This window comes from Prionailurus viverrinus, chromosome C1 (assembly GCF_022837055.1).
Source record: "Prionailurus viverrinus isolate Anna chromosome C1, UM_Priviv_1.0, whole genome shotgun sequence".
NCBI classification, from domain to species: domain Eukaryota; kingdom Metazoa; phylum Chordata; class Mammalia; order Carnivora; family Felidae; genus Prionailurus; species Prionailurus viverrinus.
In genome coordinates, this window is record NC_062568.1 from 4,892,511 (window position 1) to 4,918,957 (window position 26,447).

At 42.9% G+C, this 26,447-nt stretch overlaps 1 protein-coding gene across 6 annotated transcripts in view; it reads left to right on the forward strand.

The window, feature by feature from the left end:
• The window catches only part of PID1 (phosphotyrosine interaction domain containing 1), a 230,285-nt gene that overhangs the window by 106,782 nt on the left and 97,056 nt on the right, over positions 1 to 26,447 (forward strand). For 4 of the 6 annotated variants that reach the window (XM_047871723.1, XM_047871726.1, XM_047871724.1 and 1 more), the window contains exon 2: positions 588 to 734. In XM_047871723.1, the coding sequence (XP_047727679.1) occupies positions 588 to 734 (147 nt within the window). Of the gene's footprint in view, positions 1 to 587; positions 735 to 11,523; positions 11,643 to 26,447 lie in introns of those variants that run through there. The other 2 variants (XM_047871727.1, XM_047871728.1) reach the window with 2 other exon arrangements.

Below are 26,447 nucleotides of genomic sequence, written 5' to 3' on the forward strand. Positions count from 1 at the left end.
TTTCAAAACGGATGCCAACAGGAACTGCATACAGAATAGATATTTACTAGACTCAGGAAGATAAATGGTCTATTGAAAAGTGGTGGCTTTCCTGAAGTTCTACAGCCAGTGCATGGCAGAACGGGGGAAGGCAGAGAGCAGGATTCTTGTGTTCTTTTCATTGGTTCTTCTTCTTTTTCATTAGCTCTAGACTGTCCCCCAAAATAGTGCCGAACACCTTCTTTTCTGAACATCTTCACTTCTCTGGCTGAAATCAACATGCCTTAAATCTCTAGGAGCCTCTCTCTACATATCACCTTGGAAGAACTTCCCAGAGCAAGGTGTTGGTGATTCTACCGCTACCCCATGTTCCCGTGGTCTCTGTGAGGGGGGGTTGGCCGTCTCCCACGGTGTCAACTTAGGGGCATCCTGACAGTTTTCCTCCTTCATGTGACTGAGTGTCTCTTGACCTTCCCTAGTAAAACAGAGTTAATAAAAAAGATTTTGCTACTGGGTCTGATGTATCGGTGCACCACATACTGCTCCAAAAAATTCCACTAGAGTTGGCTTCTTTATTTATTTGTTTGCTTGTTCCTTTTGCTCGTCAGCACTTTCAGACCATGCTGAAGTCTAAATTGAATGTCCTGACACTGAAGAAGGACCCCCTCCCAGCAGTCATCTTCCACGAGCCTGAGGCCATTGAGCTGTGCACCACTACACCCCTGATGAAGACCAGGACTCACAGTGGCTGCAAGGTATGTGGCATGTGGCCCGCAGCCAGCGGGAGAGACAGAAGGATGTGTAGCCTTAAGACACTTGTTTACCAGTGGTAACTATTCATTTATTTACTTACGTGTATTTCTCATGAGACAGAGAGAGTGAGTGGGGGAAGGGCAGAGAGTGAAGGAACGAAAGAGAATCCGAACACAGAGCTCAAACCCACAAACCATGAGCTCATGACCTGAGCTGAAATCAAGCGTCGGAAGCTTAACCCACTGAGCCACCCAGGTGCCCCTCCCCCACGGTCACTTTTTAAAGGAATGAAAAGGTAGAACAGCTAATAAAAGCTCACTGAGCGATGGTTGTATGAATCTGTCTCTTGCTCTATTTTTAGCGATCTGGCTCTCTTCCTTGTTTTCAAGTACGCATAAGTACTTGTACTTTAGTATGTATGAGTAGAATAGTATTCTGCCCACATTTGTTGTACCATCTGAACCCATGTACACAGGAAAAGTTCTGTCCTTCGTGATCCTTCCTTCCCTTGTATCTGCACTCTGAATAAACCACATCTTGAAGAATAAAAAACCGATTTCTCAACAGTATCGTTCTCCTTTGGGAGAAAAAATTTTGCATTTTTGCTTGGCTTGGGCACTCTGAATTTATACTAATATTCATGTCTCAGAATCCATTAAAAAACATTTTTCATTTATGTAAACGATACTGCTGACATTATAAAAAAAAACACCCTAGAAATGAAGTGTATAATTTTGGTAAGTTTTTGGGTTCTTTCTCACTTGATATTCTTTTGTGCATGAATTGATGAATACAGCAATCAGTTCAGAGGTAACAAAGAAAATATGTTCGTGCACATTTCGTCATCAGCAATTTGTTTGGAGGAGTAAAAATTAAATAAGGGGTAGAACTTTGTTTTGAGTAGTGAAAAGAAAATAAAACAAGAATGCGCGTTTGCATGTGGGTTTCTCTTGTAACCTTACAGACACACTCCTTTCCTTATTGCGTTTCCACGTTAGGGAAGTCAAGATCCATCTAGCTTTCTTGCCAGAATATTCCATCCCCTCCCCAGGTCTTGCATAGCTGTGGCCAGATTGGAGGCTACAGAAATCTTGAGTGATGGCTGTGTACACAAAACCCCACACATGGTCATTTATTTCACAAATATCCATTGGGGGCTTACCCTCGGCCCAGCACTGGGGTCAGTGGAGCACTCCCGCCAGCATCTTTGTGGGGTTTAACTGCCAGTTGGGGGGGGGAGGGAAGAGAAAATACAGGTAGGTGAGCACTGGCGGTTGAGACAGCCAGTCTGAAAGAACTTGCAGAAGAATCTTTCAGGCGGAAGGGACGGGGAGCACGGATTTTCATAGGTGGCCATGGGACGGGGAGCACGGATTTTCATAGGTGGCCATGGTGTTGGCATCCTTTGTAACGGAAAAGAATGGGCAGAGGGACTGGGGAGTTGTGAAAGTTGTGTTGTGTGGTGTCATCAAGGCAAGGAGTTTAGACTCTGTTCTAATTATTATGCGGGTCCATTAGAGAGATTTAGGCCAGCGGGTTATAGGACTCTGTTAAAAAAAAAAGTGATTTTATTATTTATTTTTTATTTAAAAATTTTTTAAACGTGTTTATTTTCGAGAGAGAGAGAGAGAGAGATCTGAGAGAGAGTGTGTGAGTGAGTCGGGGAGGGGCAGAGAGAGGGAGACAGAGGATGCAAAGCAAGGCTCTCGTGCTGTGAGTGCAGAGCCGGATGCGGGGTTTGAACGCATGAACCGTGAGACCGTGCCCTGAGCCAAAATCAGGAGTCAGCCACTTAATCGACTGCGCCACCCAGGTGCCCAACCCAAAAGTGGTTGTAAATGGTAACTCTGCTAAGGTGAACTTTCAGCTTCCAAAGAGCAGTTGCCAGAGGCAGTGCTTCGACAGGAGTCCGTGGGTCTGCGGAACTGGTCTCGGGTCCCCGTGTATGCAGCACTTTGGATAAATGGATGATACAAAGGCATTAGGAAAGTACTCGTTAAATTTGAAAGTGAGATGAGATCAAGTTGTGTTATACATCCTTTAGAGGGCTCCCAGAGTCATTTTGAATTCTGTTCCTGTTGGGGAAAAGGGTCCCTCAGAAGCAAGATGAAGTCAGTAAGGACAAGTGAAAGGAGGGAGGTGCCTTTGGTAAAGTCTGCAGAGCGTGTTTAAACGGGAGGGGGATGCCGTTATAGAGTGAAAGGCCTAGCAATCCAATCAAGATATGAAAGAGGGGTGTGTGTGTGTGTGTGTGTGTGTGTGTGTGTGTGTGTGAGAGAGAGAGAGAGAGAGAGAGAGAGAGAGAGAGAGAGAGAGAGTTTCTAGACAGATATATATTTGCTAGGAGAATAAAAACTATCATTTTCCTGAAAGGGAGCATAGGGTTCGAGATGCATGGAGCAATTTTTTTTTTCCGTGTATTGCCTTAGGTCTGTGTTCGCTTATTTTACTTCTAAAAGGATGTTGGAAAAAAAAATAGAAGGGATTCAGAAGAACACACCCGAGAGAATGAGGTGGCCTTGGCATCAGTCAGTGGGGCTAGGTAGACAAAGGGAGATCATCCGTGATTTCACCTGGACACTGGGGAGACCTTGGCCTCCAAGGTGAAAAACACAGACCACCGGGCTGTAGAAAGTTTCTGAACTCTCCATCCCTAGAAATCTTGAAGATGAGATTCCGGGTGCAGATAATCATAATCTGGGCCAGCTCTAGCTTTAGGATTCTATTTGAAGGAAGACCCCCCCCCCCCCCCCCGCCATGTGTCATTGTTCAAATTGTGTTCTACAAAGGCACTTTATACATTTACATCTTAACTTGAACACACTGGGGTTGACAGTTCTTTAATCGGCAATAATAATACCCTGTTTGTGTTCCGAGTCATATTCTTTTGTTCAAAGACAATGACAAAGTTACACTTTTGAGCTTTGAAATTTCTGTTTAGAATGCCCCGACCTCCCCCCACCCCGCCCCCCCCCCCCCCCCGCCCCGCCGCTGCCCCCGCCCCCAGGCATCCACAGGAACAAAATGCAGTGTTTCCTCTTGGATTCTGACGAGTAACTTAGCTCACAAAATGCCAGCTGCAGAAGGAGCTCGCTCTCTCTCTCTCTCTCTCTCTCTCTCAGGCTCACGCCTGCCGCGAATAATGAGCACAATGTCGTTCAGGCCCAGCTGCAGGGCCGGCGGACGGGACCCTCCATATTCACACAGTGCTAGTTCTTTGGGCTTAAACAGCTCTCAAGTTGTGCTTGCATAACGGTGGATTTGGGGAGGGAGAGAGCCAGGAGGAAGCAAAGGCCAAGGGGCTGAAAATGGATGATGCTTTCGCACCATCGAGGCACTGGCCCACGCAGACTCCCCCTTTCCCTCTGATCTGTATTCTCCGTGGGTCCTGATGGGATTGCCCTGCCAGGCTATTCATGTTGTGGGCAGCTGGGTCTTTGTGTGTTTTCCTCTACGGCTGCCTTTTTTTTTTTTTTTGGAGTGGAGTTATTTAACTGCACACCCCCCCCTGCATACCATTAGGACTGGCCTGCCCTTACTCTTGCAGGGGCTTTTCAGAGTATCAGCTGCTGTGTCTGATTCCGCAGCAGCAGCAGCAGCAATGGTCTGTCGTACCTGGCTTCTCCGGCCTCGCGCAACAGAATCCTAGCTGGCTCTCTGACTCGTTAGCAAACGTTTATTTGATTAATCGTCCTTGAAAAACCTACTGTACTGTGGACGCGGAATTGTGGAGAAAGGCGTCCAAGTGGGCAAGGGTGGGTAATGTAGTTTGTAGCCAAGTAGAGGGAAGAGACGAGTGCCTGAAATCAGTGAATCCCAGTGCTGCTGAAACTCATGTATCAGAAACCCCTAGACGGCAGGTGTCTGGACCTTCTTTCCAGAGATTTTGATGCAGGTGCTCAGCTAAGCGGGCAAAAAAGAAACCTGCACTTAAAAATAGTCTGTGACTGTGCAGGGGCGCCCGGGTGGCTCAGTGGGTTAAGCGTCTTGGTTGCAACTCAGGTCACGATCTCAAAGGTTTGTGGGTTCAAGCCCCGAGTCGGGCTGCGTGCTGACGGCGTGGAGCCTGCTTGGGATTCGCCGTCTCCCTCTCTCTCCACCCTTCCCCCACTTGTGCTGTCTCTCTCAAGATAAATAGTAAACTTAAAAAAATTAAAAACAAAGAGACCGTGCAGGTTACAAGGCTGTGGTGCCCGGGAGAAGCCTGGGGCTTGAGGACCTGATGTGTGAGGGGAGCCACGTGAGTGACAGAAGTGGAGTCACACCCGGGGAGGGGGAGGTGAGGTGGGATATGGAGGACGGAGCTAGCTGGCCATTGTGTGGTCGGATGGGGTTGCCACAGCTGGCCAGGAGGCCGGCGTCCAAGAAAGAACTGGGCTGCAGATGTGTGCGTGAAGGGCAGCGCCTGTGTCTGCGGCCTCGTCCTACAGGGGGCGCTGTTCTGTTTCGGAATGACTCCCTTCTGGGCCTACTTGGCCGAGTTCTCAAAGCCTTCCGGAAATGAGATAATGACGGTGATGATCATAATTAGTAAGAAAATACTAATTATACAGAAATAATGCAAATAAAGAGCTGAAGTTTATTAACACATTAAGCACTCTCCTATGCACTTTTCATGATATAAACTACCCATTTGGTCCTCGTGATGACCCAGTAGTTTAAGTGCCATCTGTGGCCCCATTTCACAGGTGAGCTAGTTGAGGCATAGAGAAGTTCTTTCCTATACCAGAGCATCCAGGGAGTAACTGGCAAAGCCTGCATTTGAACTTCATCCGTCTGGCTCCACAGCCTGTGCACCTCCCCTCTAGATTCCACTCCCTCGCAATGACCGTTGAGTGGCTCCCGTGTCTGTCCTAAGGTAGCTCTTTGGCCAGTTGTGTCATGTGATTTTAGAAGGTCATTTTGCTTCTGTAAGCCTCACTTCCCGCATCTTTGATAGACCAGAACCAAGGTCAGTGTATTTCAGGCATTCTCTTATCTAAAGGTCCAAGACTCAAATTGACCATGTGTGTAAGTGGAGTGGAATTTTGTCTTTGCTCACAAAACCCAGAAAGCGTGGGGAACGTGTACTGAAAGTACCATATAATTTACCCCTGCTTTCCTTTCAGGTCCTCAAATTTGGTTTTCCAAGAGAGACAGAGGGAGAGAGAGAGAGAGAGAGAGAGAGAGAGACTATGATGAAAGTCACATCCCTTGTAAAACACATATATGAAATAAAACACTAAATGCCCATCGAGTTCCTGGATGCCCATGTGAACACTGAACTACAAACCCTTTCCACAGAAATAGTCCCCAGCTTTATGGTGTTTATAGTTTGAAAGCAAAATAGTACCCGTGCCGAAACAAATATGCTGAGCCATAATTGGGGCTCTCGCACATCTGCTAACATTTATCTTTTATTTAAAACCTTCTATAAGGTTTGGGAAGGGTGGTTGATTTGAGTGTTGGGACTCCGGTGAGTTGAAGAAGGAACGTAGCGTGGGAAACATGTACCTGGGGGAGGACAAGAGGGGAAAGAGGCAGGAAGGAAAGGCGGGAAAATCCGCAGTGACAGCTCTCTTGTTTGGATCTGAGCCAGCCTGCCTTTGTTCTGGTTTGCCTGGCTGTCTTTCCTCTGCACCCGCTCGGTAAAGCTGGGTGGAGCCAGGGTCCTGAGATAGAGCTCCAGGAGGGATGTTCCTCTGGGCCACCAGACAGGCTTGGGGAGGTGGTGGTGAATTGGGCTAATCGAGCTCAAGATATTTCTTCCCACTCCCCCCTCCCCCACCTCGTTCTTTCATTGCTCTGCCAAGAGTGCCCTTGTCTCCATTCTGCAGCTTGGTAGGCATACAGCTGCCTCTGTGCCCTCACGGTCACCAAAGCCTCCCCCCCCCCCCCACCACCGCGCCTCACCTGGGCCTGCTCTCCCACAGAACGCTCTAGCTCCCAAATCTCATCTCCTCCAGAGTGAGGCACCTGGCTAAGCATCCCGTGAAGCCCCATCTAAGACCCTCACTGTCCTGTTCCCATGGGTGAGGGCAGAAGCCATCCAACAATGTCATTCCCCAGAAGGAGCTCGGGATTCACATACCATATTACTTTTTATGCGACCCTTTTTGAGGCTCGTGCATCTAAGAGTAACAGTAATAGTCACCTAGCCCTCAAGAAGGATGTGGTTGCTTTCCAGTTGTATGGGACGGTGAAGAGAAGTTTCCGAGCTGAAGGCTTTGCAGGCACTCCTCAAATCCTACCCCTTTGCATACGCGTGAGGTGGCCAGTCTCAGAAAAGACTGATTTCCAGCAATCCTACTCATGAGAAGAGCTCCTGATTTGAATGTAAATCTGTTTAAAAATTAGCCTCACCTGTATCGTATGTATTTTTGTGCTTCTTTGATCAGTTATGTATTTAATTAAAAAGAAGCATTTAAATAGGACTAGTCACGTTTTCTCATTTTTTTTTTTTTTCATGTTAGCCAAAGACCCATGATTTTATTCATCCATAGGAGGGAGAAACACTGATTATACCGTGTCATCAGCCTCACCGAATGCATTCTGCAGGCTTTTTTGGTGTAGGCGACTTGGGGCATTGCACGAGTCCCATTCTGCAAACTGTGCAGATGTTCTTGCAAAATGCATTTCTGATTTCGCTATCAATACGGAATACAAGTAAAAGAAAGAATAGTAACATATGAAGGAAGACTCAGGCAGCTAGTCTTTATTGGTTATTTAAGTCTCTTGGTGTAAGCCAAGATGTGAACCTCTAGATTCAGAGTGAATGGTATCTAATTCCAATCTATTCTCTCTTTATTCTTTCCCAGACTTTCCTGTAGACAAATGAAAGCATATTTACTCTAGCTTGTCTCCCCAAATGTGGAAAGGTAAACGTTGATATGAGCTAACATCTGTTGTTTAAGAGACTAGCTTTTATTTTTCTGCAATTTTGACTGTGTTGACCTCTACATCTTCTGACCTTCTCTTTCTCTCCTTCCCTTGTTCCCTCCCTCCCTTCCAAATTTTCGTCATTCATTTCTTTCTCCACCTATAAGAGTATATTGCGGCACTCTCAGAATGTTTCAGATGTCAATAGGGACACAAAGATAAACAGTGGTTTGGGGTACTTTGGGTTGAAATAACAGAAAACCTAACTGGAATTGACTTACATCATTGAACTTTATTTGCTTTGGAATCTGCAAATTCCAACAGGAGGGAAGAGGGAAGGAGATACTAGAGAGGCAACAGAAGTGTCCGCTGTGGGAAATCAAATAGCTATGTCCTGGTTAAGGAGATTATAGGGAACGCCTTACACGGCTTTCTGGCCAAGCAGAAAACAGCTGACCCAGTATCTGGTTAATGTGCATTTAGGGGTTGGGTCAACTGCAATTGGTGAGAGGCTGATCCCACAGTCCACGGTAAAAAAGGCTCTTTTTTTTTAAAAAAGGCTGCATGACCCGAGGACAGACAAAATACATTCTGTAGGAAGAGCAATGGCTGTGAAAGAAAATGCAGAGTGTCCTCAGGTTACAGGGCAAGCAGTTCCTTTCCTTCCTTATTACAGCATCCCCTTGAATATATATGGGGATGTTCTTGCCCAGACAAGATGAGCCTCAGTTTGACACTAGGCTACTCCCCAGGGCCCCTGTGCAGGCAGTCATGAATGACCATCAGCTAGCATGTGGTTTGGCCTTCTGCACTGAGGGGCTTTTTTGACTTACTGGTCGGAGAGGGGGGGGCGGTGTTCTTGTTCAGCGAAGACATCTTGAGGCTGGCCCCCTCCTTCTGGCTTTCATTCTAGGTTTCTAATTTGGCAACCCATTATTCAAGGTAGAGAAAGAGAAGCAAGTTTTCAGAAGTCATGAGTTCAAGCTTGTGAAATTCGAAATATCTGTGAGGCCACCCCTGGGCGACACCCAAAGGGCACCTCGTTACATGGAGTTGGAATTTCATTGATGTCTGGTCCCTCAAGGAAAATGGGGCCATGGGAAGAGAAAGGAGCGAGACAGGCACACCCACTCACACGCTTACACATGTAGCCATGTGTCTGCTCTAATATTTGGGGACCAGAGAGAGCAAGAAGAATCACTGGAAAAGGAACATTATGAAAACCAGAGGAAGTTCCTGCCCACCAGGCATGGAAACTGTCCTCAGTCTTACTCCTCCCATTTAATCCGACACACAAGTGCCTACTCTGTTGACCACCCTGTTCCGGTCTCAGAAGTGTTGAGGGGAGAAAATGGATATAACTCTGGGGACAGCTGAAGCTCCCGCATATTGTTTTAGAATTGGTCTGTGTGTTATATTTGAAATGCACACTACTTACGCTATACCCGTGGTACCTGGCGGGGAAGGATGTTTTGTTTGTAGTTGTCAACTTTTTGGCTGTGAGTCTCAACTTACGACTTGGAATTCTGTACTTTGGTCTTCCCACTGACAGCTGTGGTGGCTTCAGCAAATTTCTTCACCCTTCATGAGCTCACTTTTGTTTTCTGGTGATTAAAATCTTTTCATATTGGGGATAGCGTCACTTCCTCTGATAAAAGCATTTAGGGCGTAGATTATCATCCTGCGTGTTGAGTAGGATTGTAGACTTCTTTATGGGGCTACTCTTTCCTCCGATGGGTACAGTACTACTGTTCGCCCCTGGGCATCTATGACACCTTGAAACTATTTCCTGGTGCCCCACACGGTGAGGACTGTGGCTGAAAAATGACCATTTTACTCCAGGGAACCCAATTCGGTATTAAAGCTTTACCTTTGGGCCAGTGTCAAAGACTGTATCTTCGTGCATCTCCAAATGTCACTGCCTAGTTTACTTCTTGCCTTTAAAAACTCTTGGGAGAGCAGCAAAGATTCATTAGTGAAAAATGGGAAAACAATCGAAGCGTCTGAAAGAGATATTTTAATATTTTTGCTTCACAACACTATGGAGAACATGCAGTCATTAAAAATTCTGTTGTAGAAATTATACTGATGTGGAAAATGATCATAATGTGTTAAGTAAATTAAATAGCTGGTTGCAAAATGTTAATAGGATTTTATTTTTGTGAAATAAAATAAAAGTAAAATAATTATCTGCAAACATTCCTAATAGAGGGCTTCTACTTAAATATGAACAGAAGTGATCCCTGGATAGTAGGATTATGGGTAAAACTTTCGATTTTCTTTTTTTTTTTTTGCGTTTTGCAATTTTCTAACTTTCCAACAAATATTACGTTTGTAATTAGTTGTTAAAAATAACTTTTAAGGAGAAATGTTTCTTTGGGTGAAAGTTTGCAGGGAGAGCTACATGGAAGAAACTCCATTCTAAATGGAGCATTTTGGAAAACAGCTTCTTCTAAGTCACCCCAACTTAGACGTTTGTGTCTTCTTTTTGACCAAATCGGAATTTCTGTAGCTTCTGGGAAGGTGACATTTTCCCACCTAACCTGTGACTTGTCCATCGTCAGACTTATCTGGTGTGTTCAGCACAATGATTGTCAGCCGACTCAGATGTCCTCGCATGGATGATATGCTGGTTTCCTGAGGCTGCTTAGCGACGACCTTAGTGCTTAAAATAACGAGAAATTTATTTTCTCGCAGATTTGGGGGCCAGAAGTCCAAAATTGGTATCAGTGGGCAGAAATCAAGGTGTCAAGGAGCTTCCTCTGGAGGCTGGAGAAGAAAACTGATTCCTTCCCTCTTCCAGTTTTGGGTGGCTGCAGGCATTTCTTGGCCTGTGGCTAGACCACGCCATTTTCTGCCTACGTGGCCACAGTTGCTGCCTCCTCCTCTGTCTATATCCAACCTCCTTTGGCCTTTCTTTTGTAAGGACACTTGTGGTTGGATTTGGTACCCACCTGATAGTCCAGGATAATCTCCTTAGCTCAAGACTTTTAGCTTAATCAAGTCAGCAAAGACCCTTTTCCCTTATAAGGTAACGTGTCAGGTTCCAGGGAATAGGCCCAAATATTTTTTGCGTGGTCTTACTCAGCCTGCTGTAGCTTGTTTCTTTGTAAATGAGGAATTCTAGAAATGTAAAAATTTCTAAGCGAAAAGAAATATAATGCCTCTAGTTAATCAGTTGTTTAGGTTATCTTATTTCTTGTGCCCAAGTAAATACTCTCAATGGAATTCAGAAAACTACTTTAAAGAAATAGAAAAATGAGGGGGATCAGTCTGCAGAAGTGTCTTGCCCCTATTTTGAGCCAAATTTCTTTATCTTGTTTACTTTATCAAAATTTTTGAAACAGAAGAGAGAGCTTCAAATTTTGAATGGAATCATGAGTTTCTTATACAAAGTCCTGACCATTTGTAGTTTGTAGGTCCAGGGTACTGGGAATATTAGACTATTTGTAAGAAAGATCCACAGTTCTACCACAGGGAATGTGAATAATGTTTCACACCCGCCCCCCTTTCTCAGTAAAGCTTTAAGGATAATTTTGAAAATGATGCGGAAATATCCTGAGCATAATGTGTGTGTCGGAGGGAAGTATCTTGTTATGAAGTTATTTTCCCCTCATGAATTCCTGTTTAGATAGCTTGTCTTTGAAACAATTTGTCGGTTTAGTCCTGAACATTTAATCATTATCTGAATTTAGGAGGATTTGTTATTTATGTGGAGGAGATGTTAATTATTTTACATGTTTTCCTGGATTAATTCTGTGGATAAAATACAGTTTCTCTGTGGTCGACTTCATTTGTCAGGCAACCTATAGAAACACCATGCAGAAAACCAATATACTTTATTAACATATAATATACTTTATTATTAAAGTATATTAATAATTAATAATTATTAATAATTATTAATTAATAATATACTTTATGGTTTTCCAGCAGAGACTGTACAACTTGTTCAAGATGGTTACAAGGTCAAGATAGCTTTAAGCTAAAATCTGGTTGATGCAAATATGATGCTTAAATGTAAGAAGTTCATGCTTAAAAGACATCTCCAAGTATGTATACATATATTTTTTTCTACTTATTTTTTGTTATGTCATTTTTTTTCAGTGTTTTATTTCCTTTTCACGCTAGAGGAACTCACATGTTACAGCGTCAGTCCCTCTGCTCCTAAAAGGCTGGTTTCATTCATTGTTTGTGAAATGGAAAATGTGCATTAAATAAGGAAGCGTTCATATAGACTGGATATAATCTCATATAAACCTAGACTTTCTTTGCGAGTGATTTTTTTTTCTTGCCTGAAGCTTTAAAATTGTATCAAAGCAATCCCTGTAGAGCTAAAAATAACCCATCAAATAGTAATGAAAAATGAAACCTAAGATGTTTACCTGTCCCCTTTGTCCCTCTCATGCCCCAGTCCTGCTCCAACTGTAATGATTTTAGCAGTTTCTTTTTATGTTTACCTTCAGAGTTCAGCACTATACTTTCACCATTTTCAGTAATATCTTTTGGCTAGTTGAGTAGATACAGATTGAGATCCGTAAGAGCTCTACGCACTTGCCTTCTTCCATTTTCCTAACATAGTTACTTCTGAAATTTTAGTTAATATCTGTGATGAGCGAAGAGTCGGTCAAGGCACCATGATTTTATTGCATTTCTTGCTCCTTATGTTTTGATAATTAAAAAAATTTTTAATGTTTATTCACTTTTGAGAGAGAGAGAGAGAGAGAGAGAGAGAGAGAGAATGAGCAAGGGAGGGTCAGAGAGAGAGGGAGACACAGACACAGAATCCGAAGCAGGCTCCAGGCTCTGAGCTGTCAGCACAGAGCCTGACACGGGGCTCGAACTCCTGGACCGCGAGATCATGACCTGAGCTGAAGTTGGACACTTAACCCGCTGGGCCACCCAGGCACCCCTGGAGAAGACATGGATGTTTAAGGTCAACTCGTCACCTTTATCCTCTCAACTGTTCAGCCCCCTCTAAACTGCTAATTTTGGCTGTTTGAACTTTTCTTGTTTTATATCTTTATCTAACATGGAAACAGTGACCCTTAACTAACTTTCAAGTTTAAAGAAATATTTATAAAGTACTTTGAGCTTCTCACAAGAGCAGAGCTATAGAAATAAGTTACAGTCGGGGCGCCTGGGTGGCTCAGTCGGTTAAGCGGCCAGCTTCGGCTCAGGTCATGATCTCGCGGTCCGTGAGTTCGAGCCCCGCGTCGGGCTCTGTGCTGACAGCTCAGAACCTGGAGCCTGTTTCGGATTCTGTGTCTCCCTCTCTCTCTGCCCCTCCCCCGTTCATACTCTGTCTCTCTCTCTCTCTCTCAAAAATAAATAAACGTTAAAAAAAATTAAAAAAAAAAAAGAAATAAGTTACAGTTGTGATTCAAATATAGCTTCCCCTTCGTTTGAGTGGAAGGGTCAATAAACTATAGACAACATGGTAGCAAAGGAGGTATTGATGTGAATGTGGTAATAAATAACCCAGATCATAAAAAGATCATAAACTGCTCTCTGAAATATGTACAGTTATTTCTTCTTATATCTCTGAGTATTTCAACTCCCGACTACCTCGCAAGTTAATGATAAAAAACCACTGTGACAACAGGTGCAGATGTGTTCCTTGGGGTGCTGGCTGTTCGTTTCTTTGTTTTTACTGAAAATATTATACATTCATTTCTTGGCAGGAGAAATGATGTCAGGGCTTCTGTGCACACTGAGATCTCTAAAGGAGACATTAGTCAGATTGACGTTTATGAGTCACCAGGCATCTTCATAGACCAAATCCAGGAATTAGAAAATAATTTGCTCCGGAAATAATGGGGATAAATGAAGTTTATCATCGTGGGAAACAGCAAAGCTACCCTGTGAGCTAAAGATCCTACTGAAATTAGTTTTTTCCCCACATTGACAGATTGATGAATTCTCTTTAAAACTTGGTTTTTTGACGCTTATGAGCAGTGCTGGAATTCTCGCATGTCACTACCTGGCTGGACCATAAGATTTGTTAGGGCAGGAAAAGCATTGTCCATTATCACAAAGGCATTGCGACTGTTAGTCTCGTCATGGGATGGTACAGAACACGTGTTTACTTTTTTGCTTGGCCAGCCCACCAGTTAATGAGGAGCCCATCTTGCTTGTGTATAAAAACCTCTCTCCTCTGTCCCTTCCTTCTCATGCTGATTCCAGAAGTTTCCTAGAGCGCTTTTACTCCTTGTCCCTTCCTTGCAGCCCCATCTCCCAAGGCTCTTGGCCCTTCAGGAGGATTTGGCTTGGGGGCAGGGAGCTGTAGGGGGCTTCAGGACCCTGCATGTAAATCTTCTATAAGACTGTCTTTATGACAAAAATCGACTCTTTTCTATCGCAAAAATCCAGTTTATTCATATTTCTTATGCCAACAGAATCTTGACTTCATTTCTCCTTAGTGAGAGTCACGTCTCCGAAAAGAGAGAGCAGGGAGGGAGATAACTCATTCTGCCATATGTATGTCCGAGTCACTGAGAAAAAGAGTCAAAGGAAGGGAATTTAGAGACTGAGACCGTAACAACAAAGACAAGATTAGTTTATTCATTCACGGTCACTAAAGTCCGTTGCTAGGTACTTTACGCATTTTTCTTTTAAAAATGAAACACGTCCATTTGAACGAAATGAACATTCACTAATGATCACTGTAAATTTATGAATATATAGGTTAAATCTATGTACTGGTTACTCCACACATTAGATATATTTTAAAAAAGATTTTGAATGGAAATTTTAGAAGAATGGGTTAAATCTGAAATACATGATATAGGTCTATCTTAATTGGGATGATTACCATTAGTTTAGGCGAGGCTCTTCTAGTAATAGTGGATGTAAAACCAAATTTCAGATGGCTTTGATGATGTCAGGATTTTTGGCTGCTCTTATTAGACCAAGTGAAATCATCCATTTCACCCCAGAATAAGATAGAAAAGATCACTTGCCAAGAGGAAGGAAGGGAGGAGGGGAGGGGACTGGCTATGCCATTTTCTTGTTTGCTTATTTGTGCATTCATTTGATTATCTTAAATCTGCCATTTGTTTGTGGGAATCTCAGCTGGGTTTTGTTAAAACCAGATCATATGATCCATCAATCCACTGAGATGGGCAAGTGTGATATATAATGACCTGAGCAATCACATGAGATGCCCACATCAGCTCTTTTTTACCATAGAATTCTCATCCATAGGAGATGTTGAGCTCCACATCCGACACGTGGACCAGCTGGTGCTGGTGTCAGTCTATATATTAATGCTGCATTTATTTCTTCTCTTTGAAGACAAAAATAGCTGTAAATAGAAGTTCTGAGCTATTGTATCTTCAACCTGGGGCATTCTATTGTGTACCTCCTGGCACGGACATAGCTTACTTTGGAGACGGAGGACCTTGTCTACTGCGCTGCAGACGTTGAGGCTGCTTCCTGGCTTTGTGGAAGAAAATGCCAAGATCGTTCACTGACATCTGATATTGTTCTAGGTGGAGAAGGCGATAAGCTGGTGTCAGATATTTAGGTCCAGACCACATTCCTCTCTCGGATTCCATGTGGTAGGTAAGGAAGCCTAGGCCTGTCCGACTGAGTGATGCTCTTAACAAATGGATGGAAAAGCAGAATTACTATTTAGCTTTCTTTATCTGTGGACCAGTCTTCCTTCCTGTATCCTGGGAGAGGTAAGGAAAGAATTCATAATTGCTTGCATGGATGTTAAAGACAGCAAAATGAGATGCAGCTCATCTAACTTTGGCCAGACTCTGAGATTTGGTGACAACCAGCAGCCAGTTATTATAGCAGAGACGGTTTCTTAGCTGGGGCAAACTCCACATCTATAGATCAAGATTTCTTTGTGGCAAGTAGAAGAGACTTTCTCAGTGTTGAGGGTTTTTAGAATTAGGAGTTTCTTCTTCTTTGTTTGGTTTCTTGTTCGGTACTTCATGGCACAGCTGCCTGGAAGAGAAAGACCCTCAGATCAACACTATCTGAAATATGGAAAATTCCAGATTCTATGAAAAGAATGAAATTTATTTCATTCTATTTGCGGGATAAATAGTTCTTTACCTAGCTCATTAATCTTTAGTGATTTGTCTCCAGCCTCCAGCGTTTGCCTCGTGACCTGATGATTATGCCATCACCGCGAAGAAGGTGGCATTTGGGACACTGTATCCTTTTCTTCCTTCTTTTAAGTGTGACTGAAGATAGGCTGAGTGCCTTGACAATGATGTTGAAGCAAGATTAAGAAGGCGTGTATGCTGGGGCACCTGGATGGCTTCAGTCGGTTATGCATCTGACTCTTGGTTTCGGCTCAGGTCATGATCTGACAGTTTGTGAGATCGAGCCCCGCATTGGGCTCTGCCCTGATGGCATGGAGCCTGCTTGGGCTTTTCTCCCTCCCTCTCTCTCTACCTCTCACACTTTTTCTCTCTCTCAAAATAAACAAACATGGAAAAAAAGAATGCATGTATTCCAAGGGAGGGAAACTGTATTTTTCCTTCCCCTTTCTTTTCCTTGCCCTTCTCCTTCTCTTTTCTCTCAGTGTTACTCTTTCCTTCTATCCTTTTCCTCTCTAACCCCTTTCCCATTATCCCTGCTTACCCCTCTTCTCCCCACTTTCTGCTTCTGTTCCTACCGCTAAACACAGGTTCTCTGCTTAGATAAGATCGAGTCACCTGCACACGCCCCACGGATCGCTTTGGCCCAGGCAGGAGCACACTAGCCTGGGTGTGTTTCCTGTGACAAGCTGCCCAGAACCACCGGGGAGATCAGACATGCTGTGACTGTGGACGGGAGAAATGGACACTGCAGAATACCTATCGCAAATAGTACCCATCTATTTCCAAGAAGGACATCAACTTGTATGGTCATCCACAGTGAGGTGATGATGTAGAACACCGTAGGCCACAGAGTGTCCTGTTTCCGCTCTAGTTTTGGTTCAGTGATCATCCAACAGTCAAATGGGTATTGTATTGTATTGTATCGTATTGTGTTTACTTTGAGAGAGAGAGAGATGGAGAGGGCACAAGAGCATGAGCAGGGGAGAGGAGCAGAGGGGGAGGAGAGAGAGAGAGTACCCCAAGCAGGTTCCATGCCATGTGGAGCCCGACACAGGGCTCATTCCCATGAACTGTGAGATCGTGACCTGAGCCAAAATCAAGAGTTGGCTGATTGACTGACTGAGCCACCCAGGGGCCCCTCAAATGGGTATGGTAAGGAATGCGGAAAGGGCACGCAGGGGAACCCTGCAAGAGGCCCTTGGAACCCATTCTAAGATTGGGGATTTCAGTCCAGTTTTGGTGATGGACAGATAGGGGAGAAACACTGTATGAGAAATCCCGAGAAACTCGTGACAGCACGGATGGACCGGGAGGACATTATTGCTAAGTGAAGCAAGCCAGTCACAAAAAGACAAATATGGTATGAACTCACCGGTGGAATCTAAACTAGTCAAACTCGTTGAAACAGAGTGTCAAATGGTGGCCGCCAGCGGCTGGGGGTGGGCGGTGAAAATGGGGAGATGTGGGTCAAAGAATACAAAGTTTCAGTTGCTCAGAATGAGTAAGTCTTGGGGAGCTAACGTGCAGCATGGTGATTATAGCTAACAATGTTATATACTTGAAATTTGCTCAGAGGGTAGATCTTAAGTGTTCTCACCACACACACAGGAGACAACATATGTGAAGTGATGCCTATGTTAATTCGCATCACTGTGGTGTGCATTTTATAATGCGTGGGTACATGAAAGCATCAGATTTTACACCTTAAATATATACAAGTTTTATTTGTCAATTATATTTCAATAAATCTAGAAGTAGTTTAGTAACATTTTTTTAAGCGTGGTGGTGTTTTAGAAGACAGCTTGCGTATCAGTTGTGCTAGGCTTTGCACCTGCTGATGAGAACATCACTGTTCCCTCCCTCCTTCCAAGGCTCCAGAAAAAGAGGGCAGAGACTTGTTTCAGCTCTGATTTGACCGTGGAGGCAACAGACCATTTGCTGCCGGTTTTCCTCTAGGGTCCTGAGAACCTGTCTGCCTTGCTCCAGGCACACGGTTTCCCAGTTCTAGCCGAGGTCCAGTACTTTCTGTGGAGAATCATGTTAGGGAGATCCATGCCCCTTTGTTTGCATTTGGCCCTCTAGACATCTGCACAAAGGAAAAGCTTTGTCTGCTCTAGAATGAGAATAACAGGTGCATTTACCCGTGTTCCAGCAAAGTCTCCCCCTTGCTTTATTCTAGTCTCTCAAAGAGAAAATTGGGGAGCCCATCCAGTCAGCGCCGCTTGTAATGGCCTTGATGTGCCTCTATTTATAAGTTAGCTCAGCAAAGTGCTTCATTTACAGAAGGCATAACTCAGTGCTGGTTTATGGAGCTTCAGTTACCTGCATAATTGAAGCAGATGCATTTTGACAGAAGTCCACCTATTCCATTCATTCCTGCCTAGAAATGTCTGCTTGTCCTCTTGGTTACTTACTTTATTTTTGTCTTTCGACAACTCGAAGACTGATGTAACTTACAGTGTATTGAGTTCAAGCCTTTGTTCAGTTCTCTGCCTTCAGCCAGGAATGATTGTATTTAAACCATTAACATCTACTTGGAAACCTCAGACTGAATTTAGTGTCCTTGATTTAATACAGTCCTCTGGTAAGAGATGAATGTCATCTTTACTGTTGGAAATTAACTTAAATGTATTTTATGGTATAGAATGATAAAAGAATAAATGGTGATGCTTTGTATTTCTGCACTCAAGGCCCCCAGTTCTTTTCATTAAAGCACATATGTTACAGGCTACTTACCGATATGAATACGCATAGCGTATTTGACTGAAATCTTTCTTTTCTGTCTGCTCTTTTGTTCCTGGACTTCTGCAAACGTATAAAATAGAGCAGCTATTTATGAGGAATCAGAAAGGGCATTGCCTTGTGCAGTTTATTTTACTTGAAACTGATGACATATGCAAAAGTTCCTGATTAAAGAAAAAAAGATCATGAACTTAATATATTAAAGCTCTTAAGTGTAAAAAAATCCACCATCTTCCCTTTGTCTTTTCCCCTCACTGTTATGAGCAAAGTAAAACTTAGTAGGATGAAATACCTTGCCTTGAGGGAGTTGAATTTTTCTGCGGCATAGACTTTAGTATGGCTCATTGCTACAAGAGAAACATAAACATATGTGATACATTCTGAAATAGGATATATGAACATGCTCCTTAATGTTTTCTATCACTGCTGTTCTCCACTACTGCAGGGGATAGTTTTTGGTTAAGATAGGGCAGAGAATTTTGAGGGAATATTTGTCTGAACTTTCTCAGGGGGTCAAACAGTGCTTATAATTTCTGTAGTCAATTTACATCAATTATGAAGTTCAGGATAGCCGGCCAATAGATTTAAATCAAAGAGGGAAAGTGCCGATCCTTAATTGATTTTTTAATGGAAAGTAAGTAACCCATTATCCCTCATTCACATAAAGAGGCAGAAGAAGCTATTTTTGTATGTAGGAAATTTGTTTGGGAGAATTAATATATGGCTAAGTCCAAGAGCAAGGAACGTTAAATTTCTGAAGTGATTCTCTTTATTAACCAGTGAAATATCAGAAAACTCTTTTATACTAGTTATCTGTCGCTGTATAAAAATTGCCTCAAAACCAAAGCAACCGACATTTATTATCTCACAGTTTTTGTGGTGTAGCAATCTAAGTGCAGCTTAGCTGGCCGCCTCTCGGCTTCAGGGTCTCTCCTGTGGTTGCCATCAGGCTGTTGGCCGGGGCTGCAGCCTCATCCGAAGGCTCAGCTGAGAGAAGTTCCATGTGCAAGCTCACTCAGGCGGTGGTGGTGGCAGGATTCAATTCCTTGCAGGTGCTTGGAACGAGTTGCTTTGCTGTCTGCCAATGATCTCCTCAATTCTTTTTTTTTAATTTTTAAAAAATGTTTATTTTTGAGAGAGAGAGTGAGACAGAACATGAGCAGGGAAGGGCCAGAGAGAGAGAGGGAGACACAGAATCAGAAGCAGGCTCCAGGCTCTGAGCAGTCAGTACGGAGCCCGACGCGGGGCTCGAACCCACGAACTGTGAAATCATGACCTGAGCTGGAGTCGGATGTCCAACCGACTGAGCCACCCAGGCACCCCAAGATCTCCTCAATTCTTTGCCACAAGAGCCTCTTCGTGGCAAGAAGAGCCTCTTCATGGAACAGCTCACTCCTATCAGGACAAGCAAACGAGAGAGCAAGACATGATAAGCAAATGGGAGACAGAGTCTTTTTGTAACTTAAACTTGGAAGTGGCACCTTAGAAGCCAGTTGAAAGGTCCCGCACACACTCAAGGGCAGAGGATTATATAAGGGCATGAATATTAGGAAGCGAGCATTGCCGGGGACCATCTGAGAAACCACCTACCACATCTGCTGACCACTTTTTCAGACCTCATTTCATTAATTAATCAACAAGCATAAGTTGAACTTGTTGCTCACAGTCTGATAATCTGAGTTTTGCATTTCACGTGATTGTTCTTCACCATCTTTAAAACATGACCATCTTGGCTTCAGGTCATTTTTTGCCACTCTGAGTTTCCTTCTTGACTTGGGATGCTTTAGTGTTATTAAGCCTTTCTGTCTCTTTGCCATCTGGCCATGAACATCATGAGAAAATTATTTCTTTATTGTTGGGATAGATGTCAGCACTCCCATGTTCACTGAGGCATTATTCATAATAGCTAAGACATGGAAACAACACATGTGTCCATTAATAGGTGAATGGACAAGGAAAATTTGGTATATATATTCATGGAATATTATTCGGCCATAAAGAGGGAGGAAGTCTAGCCATTTGTGACAACATGGATGCGCCTTGAGGGCATTAGGCAAATAAGTCATGCAGAAAAAGACAAATACTTTATGATCCCATTTATATGTGGAATCTAAAAACAAAAATGGACTCATAGAAACAGAATGCAGATTGATCATTCTGTGGGGCTAGAGGGTGGAAGAAATGAGGAGGCATCACCGAAGGGTAAAAGAATTTAATTATAAGGTAAATAAGTTTCAGGGACCTAACGTACAGCACGGCGACTATAACTAACAATGGTGTATTGCAAGGGCGCCTGGGTGGCTCAGTCGGCTAAGCATCTGACTTCAGCTCAGGTCATGATCTCGCGGTCTGTGAGTTCAAGCCCCGTGTCAAGCTCTGTGCTGACAGCTCGGAGCCTAGAGCCTGCTTCAGCTTCTGTGTCTCCGAAAGAGGGAGCTCTTTCTCTGCCCTGACCTCTGTCTCCCTTTCTCTCAAAAATAAACATGAAAAAAATTTAAAAAGGACAATACTGTATTCTTGAAAGTTCTTACGATAATCTATCTTAAATGTTCTCACCATAACAACAAAAATGGTAATCATGTTAGGTGAAGGATGTGTTGACTAACCTTATTGTGATAGACGTTTACAGTTTATAGATGTGCTTAAGTCATCACATGTATACCTTGAATTTACATAATGTTATATGTCAACTATATACCTATAGAGCTGGAAAAAGAGAGAAAAAAGTGATTTCTGAAGCCCGTCGTATATGCGTAAAACTTTCTGGTTTTTTCATGATGTTCGCTCCCAACCCTAATGACCTAGCTAGTTAATTTGGTTGATTATGTCTTGTTTGGCAAAAGTGGGAGATTAAGATGTTCCTGTGCTCATGGGCTGGTTGTAGATGAGGGATTTGGAGTCGTGTGCTGTGTTTTTATCCTGTTTCTTTTCCTGCTGAGCAACAGTGCCTCCTCTGAGACGGAAAATTTCAATCAGGCAGCTGGTGCAGGGACTTTTCTTCTTTCCTAAATGACTATGTGGATGATCTGTGTCTAGTTAACTCATGAGGCAAATGTGCGTGTAAGGCCACGGTCAAGGATTTTATCCATCTAGTTAGCCTAGTTTTCTTTCCTGAGCACAGGCTTTTGGGTTCAGAAGCAAATTCTAATTCTGCCTTTCAGTAGCTGCCTGTCCTTGAGCAACTTACCCTTCTGAGTCTCTTTTACACCATCTACAAAATGGGACTAATGCTACTTTGTCAAGGTGGTCATGATAAGACAGTGATAGGTAGTGGGTGCTCTATAAGATAGCTGTCACTTCTCTAGCTTTATTTTTATTTACTTTTTAAATCCCCTGCACTAAACTCAAATGCTTTTCATTTTAGAAGAAATTCCTTTATAACTGGTTTCACTCATAACTTTTTAAAACCACATCCTAGAATTGACCATTTTAACCATTTCGAAGTGTATCATCCAGTGGCATTTAGCACGTTCATAATGTTGTGCAACCATCACCGCTGTCTACTTCTAGAACATTTTCATTACTCCGAAAGGAAATCTCACACCAATTGACAATTCGGTCTCCGTTTCCTATGCCCCCCGCCCCTGCAACCACTAATCTACTTACTGTCCCTGTGAATTTGCTTCTTATGGCTATTTATACAAATGGAATCATCCAGTATGTGACCTTCCGTGTCTGGCTTCGTATACTTACCATAATATTTTCAAGGTTTCTTACGTAGTTCATGTAGCCATTTCACCACCGTATGCTAGTCACAGGAAGAATTGATTGAGGAAAAGTAATACCAAGTGTGTGCTCTCTGCATGGAGCACAGGAGTAGTATCATTTTTGTAGGAGGGTGAACCACACCAACCACCTGAAGACTGGATGAGAATGAAAGCGGGAAGGATGCCCGCTGAGTTCATTTCCAAATCAGCTTCTACTGCAACCGCTTCCCCTCTCTTAGACCTCCCCTCCATCCCTCCGTGGTTCCCCCTCTTGTGCCTACGCCACCCCCTCACCTTATCCCTTCTCATTTGTTACCTTCTCTCTCCCTTCCTTCCATTCTGTATTCCCCTCCCTCTGCCCTTTTTCCTTCTTCGTTTCATCATTCCTTCTTTTGCTCACTCTGAGCACAGGCAGAACTAAAATAGCTAAGTCCTCAAAATTTCGATTTGTAGGGATTCATCCCAAGTGAACATAGTCCACGTAATTGACATTAACCTTTGGGATCACATAAAAAAAGCCCAGTAGAAGAGCTTGGTTAAAAAGAATGATGATAGATCTCTTGGAGAGAATACCCTGTAGCCACACAAAAAAATCATGCTTAATTGAGTATTTAATGACAGAGTATATATTTAGAGATAAAAGACCTCTTTACAAAAATAGAATTGCTATAGGGTCCTCAGGTTTTAATGAATGAAATAAGTATTACCCACATCCTATGTGCATCTTTATGCAGAAAAAAATAAGATGATACACTTAAAATGGTAACGATCATTATGATAGGATGGGACGATTACCGGTGGCTTTTAGTTTTCCTCTTTGTGCTTTTTATAGCTTCGAAATTTTCAACAGTGCACATGAATCAACTTTTGGAATCAGATAAAAAGGGTGATGAGCATTGTTATTGAAAGTATGCTAGTAGAATAGATCAGTCCTTGGCCATGAAGCCAGGAATCTGTCTTCAGTGTAAAGGACTGACTGATGGCTCTCAAATGAGATGATTTTGTCCTCAGAAACACTTAACAATGTCTGGAGACATTTTTGGCTGTCACAACCGGGAGGTCCTCCTGGCATCTAGAGGGTAGAGGCTAGGGATGCTGCTAAGCAGCCTACAGCATATAGGATGCCCTCCCCTGCCACATCCCTTCACCAATGAATTTTCCAGCCCCAGAGTCAATAGTGCTGAGGTGAGAAACCTGCTCATTGGCTTATTTAAATATTTTTAATTAGCTCATTGGAGAATACTAATGGAAGAGGTCAAATCACTTGGGTTGTTTTTAATGGGTGTAAAGAATGAATTTACCTTCAAATAACATTACCCTGACCTGATTATCTAAGGACTTGAGAAGAAATCAAGCTGTTTTTCTATTCTTACACCCGTTGTCAACAGATTGTGTGTGTGTGTGTGTGTGTGTGTGTGTGTGTGTGTGTGTGTGTGTGTTTAATCTGGGCTGTGTATCTCAAAGAGATGAAGCCAGACGATATGTTTGAGGTTAGTATGGTGGTACTGACTTAGGACACAGAATTCCACGGATAAATGAATAGAGGTAGTTGCCATAGAGAGAGTAATCCAGTCATGCATAATGAAGAGAATTCTGGCTGAGTGAAGAGTGCCACCTACTGAATTGTGTTTGGGTTTTCCCCAGGTTCTAATTTATGCAGGTTTATGCCTGAAAGTGTTACTTTCCATTATTGATCTCGCACATTTTCTTAAATAGTTTCTGCCGCAGTGTTAAACAATTTTTAGTTATTATTGGATCAAGGTGTAATTAGAAACAGCTGTGAACAATTGCATGCCGTCCAGCTCCTGAAGTAGCAAACCGAATTGCACTTGTAGACCTCGGATTGATTCACAGAGATTGCATCTGGCGGGTAAAACAAATCAATCTTCAGTTTCAATGCTGCCAGCCAGTTTCATTTTACCGAGATAACCAGAAAGATTAAAAACGCATTCCGTATACCATTTCCAAATGTCACCAAGTTAAAAAAAAAACAAAACAAAACTTAAAGTACCTAGTGTTTGCCGTGACAAAATTGTCAACATTTCATCCCTCCCTTAGGATTCCAGCCTTATCTTTTCTCGCTTTTCTATATTTTTAAACGCCCGCTTTGATTGCACTCAACTTTTGCCCACGTATTTCTTAAAGTGCACATTGCAGTGCATAACATTTTGATATACCTATTTAATAACTACATTTTTCGATAACACGTAAAACCATTTCGAATTACATATTGAATTGGATGGGTCAGATAATTGCCATGGTGAATCTCGTCATCGGGATTAAATAGTTTGTCTCACAAAATTATATGCCTCTGTGTGATATGTTAATTCTTGCTCCTAATCAAACATTTAATTACATAATGAGCTTGGATTAATTTGCAACCTGAATCTCAAACTCATTCATGCAAAATTAAAAACAGTGTGTATCAGAGACAAACTAACGGTTTCTAGCATTTTGGTTCAAAGTTTTAGCAGTCTATGCCGGTAATAACATAAAGATTTGTGACAGTTGTCGAGTAACAATGGTAACAATCATTATGATAGAAAGCTTACACCAATAATGACAGCAAAAGCTGGATTTCTCGTGTTTATTTACTTATACTGACTTGTGGGTTCGAAAGGACTTTTATAATGTTGACTGTTTACTTGATTTCTCCGGTATGGTGACTGCCTCTCACATGAGCACAGTGGAGCCAGAACCTTAAGAGGACTTCCTTTTCCTGAACCTTGTTGCCTCTTTTAGAAAACATTGAGCCTCTTTAAGAACTGAAGTTTGCTCTATTGACCTGTGTGACTTACTCAGGACTCTTTTCACCCCTGAGACGTTGGCTTTTAATTGCTAAACAGGATTAGTTAGTGAAATTCAAGTCCCACATGAGTATTTTGTGGTAGCTTTTGGTAGAATGGACAGTTTGCTTGAGCTATTGTCTCATAGGAAATAAATCATTCCTAAAGCCTGGCTGTCGTGGTAATTTTTGTGTGGGAATGGGGATTCTTTACTCTTAATGATTTGTGTGTGTGTGTGTGTGTGTGTGTGTGTGTGTGTGTGTGTAGAATAGTCTAGTGTTTACTTAAAGTTTTCTTATGCTCATGTGGTATGGGTTGAACTGCATCCCACCAAAATTAGTATGTTGAAGTCCTATCCCCCAGTACCTCAGAACGTGACGTTATTTGGATATAGGGTTGTTGTAACAGTAATTAGTTAAGATGAAGTTGGAGTAGGGAGAACCTTTAATCAAATATAACTGGTGTCCTTATAAACTGGGGACAGTTGGGCATAGACATGCACACAGTGAAAGTGCCTTGTGACTCTGGGGGAGTTTTGCTGCCTCAGAGCCAAGGGAATTCCAGAAGCTAGGAGGGAGACCTGGAACATATCCTTCCCTAGCATGGCCCTGTGGACACCTTGACTTTGGACTTCTGGCCTCCCGAACCATGAGACAATAAACTTCTGTTGTTTAAGCCACTTAGTTTGCTAAGCCACTTACCTCATTATGGTGGCCCCAGCAAACCAGAACATCAGGCACGATGATGTTGCTGTTTCCACTTGAGTAACACTCACATTTATGAGTATCTACTTCATGCCAGAGGCAGAGCTAGATGCCAGTGACACAAACTGGATTAAGCCTTCCAGGAACCCAGTGGGAGAGGTGGACAGAAAGGATTGGGAAGTTTGATGTCCCTAGTCGCCAACTTCAGATAGACCCATGAACTCACCTAAGGAAGCTACTAGTTCCCTACTTATCTTGCTCACATTCATTCCACAGCGACTATTAAAATCACCACTATCCTCATTTCCATTCAACCACTGACTTTCTACTACTGCTCATGTGATACTTCTTAAAGATGATATTTTTATTTTTTTAATTTTTGTTTATTAATTTATTTATTTTTAAATCTTTTAAAATGTTTTTTTATTTATTTTTGAGACAGAGAGAGACAGAGCATGAGCAGGGAAGGGGCAGAGAGAGAGGGAGACACAGAATCTGAAGCAGGCTCCAGGCTCTGAGCTGTCAGCCCAGAGCCTGAAGCGGGGCTCAAACTCATGGACTGTGAGATCATGACCTGAGCTGAAGTTGGATGCTTAACCAACTGAGCCACCCAGGCGCCCCAAAGATGATATTTTTAAAGACTTATATATATATTCTTTTTCTTTAAGGAAAGTAAACAGGAACTTTCCGAAAGGGCAGTTTCCTTTTCTTGCTGTCAACATCGCACGGGCATTGGGGCGTTGCTGGGGTTCACACCCTCAGTGGGGAAAGTTCTGCCTGACACAGAAACGTGAGGGCACGTGCATGTGTACAGGATTCCAGATGGGCTGAGGGCTCTAGAGCCATTGAAATGAC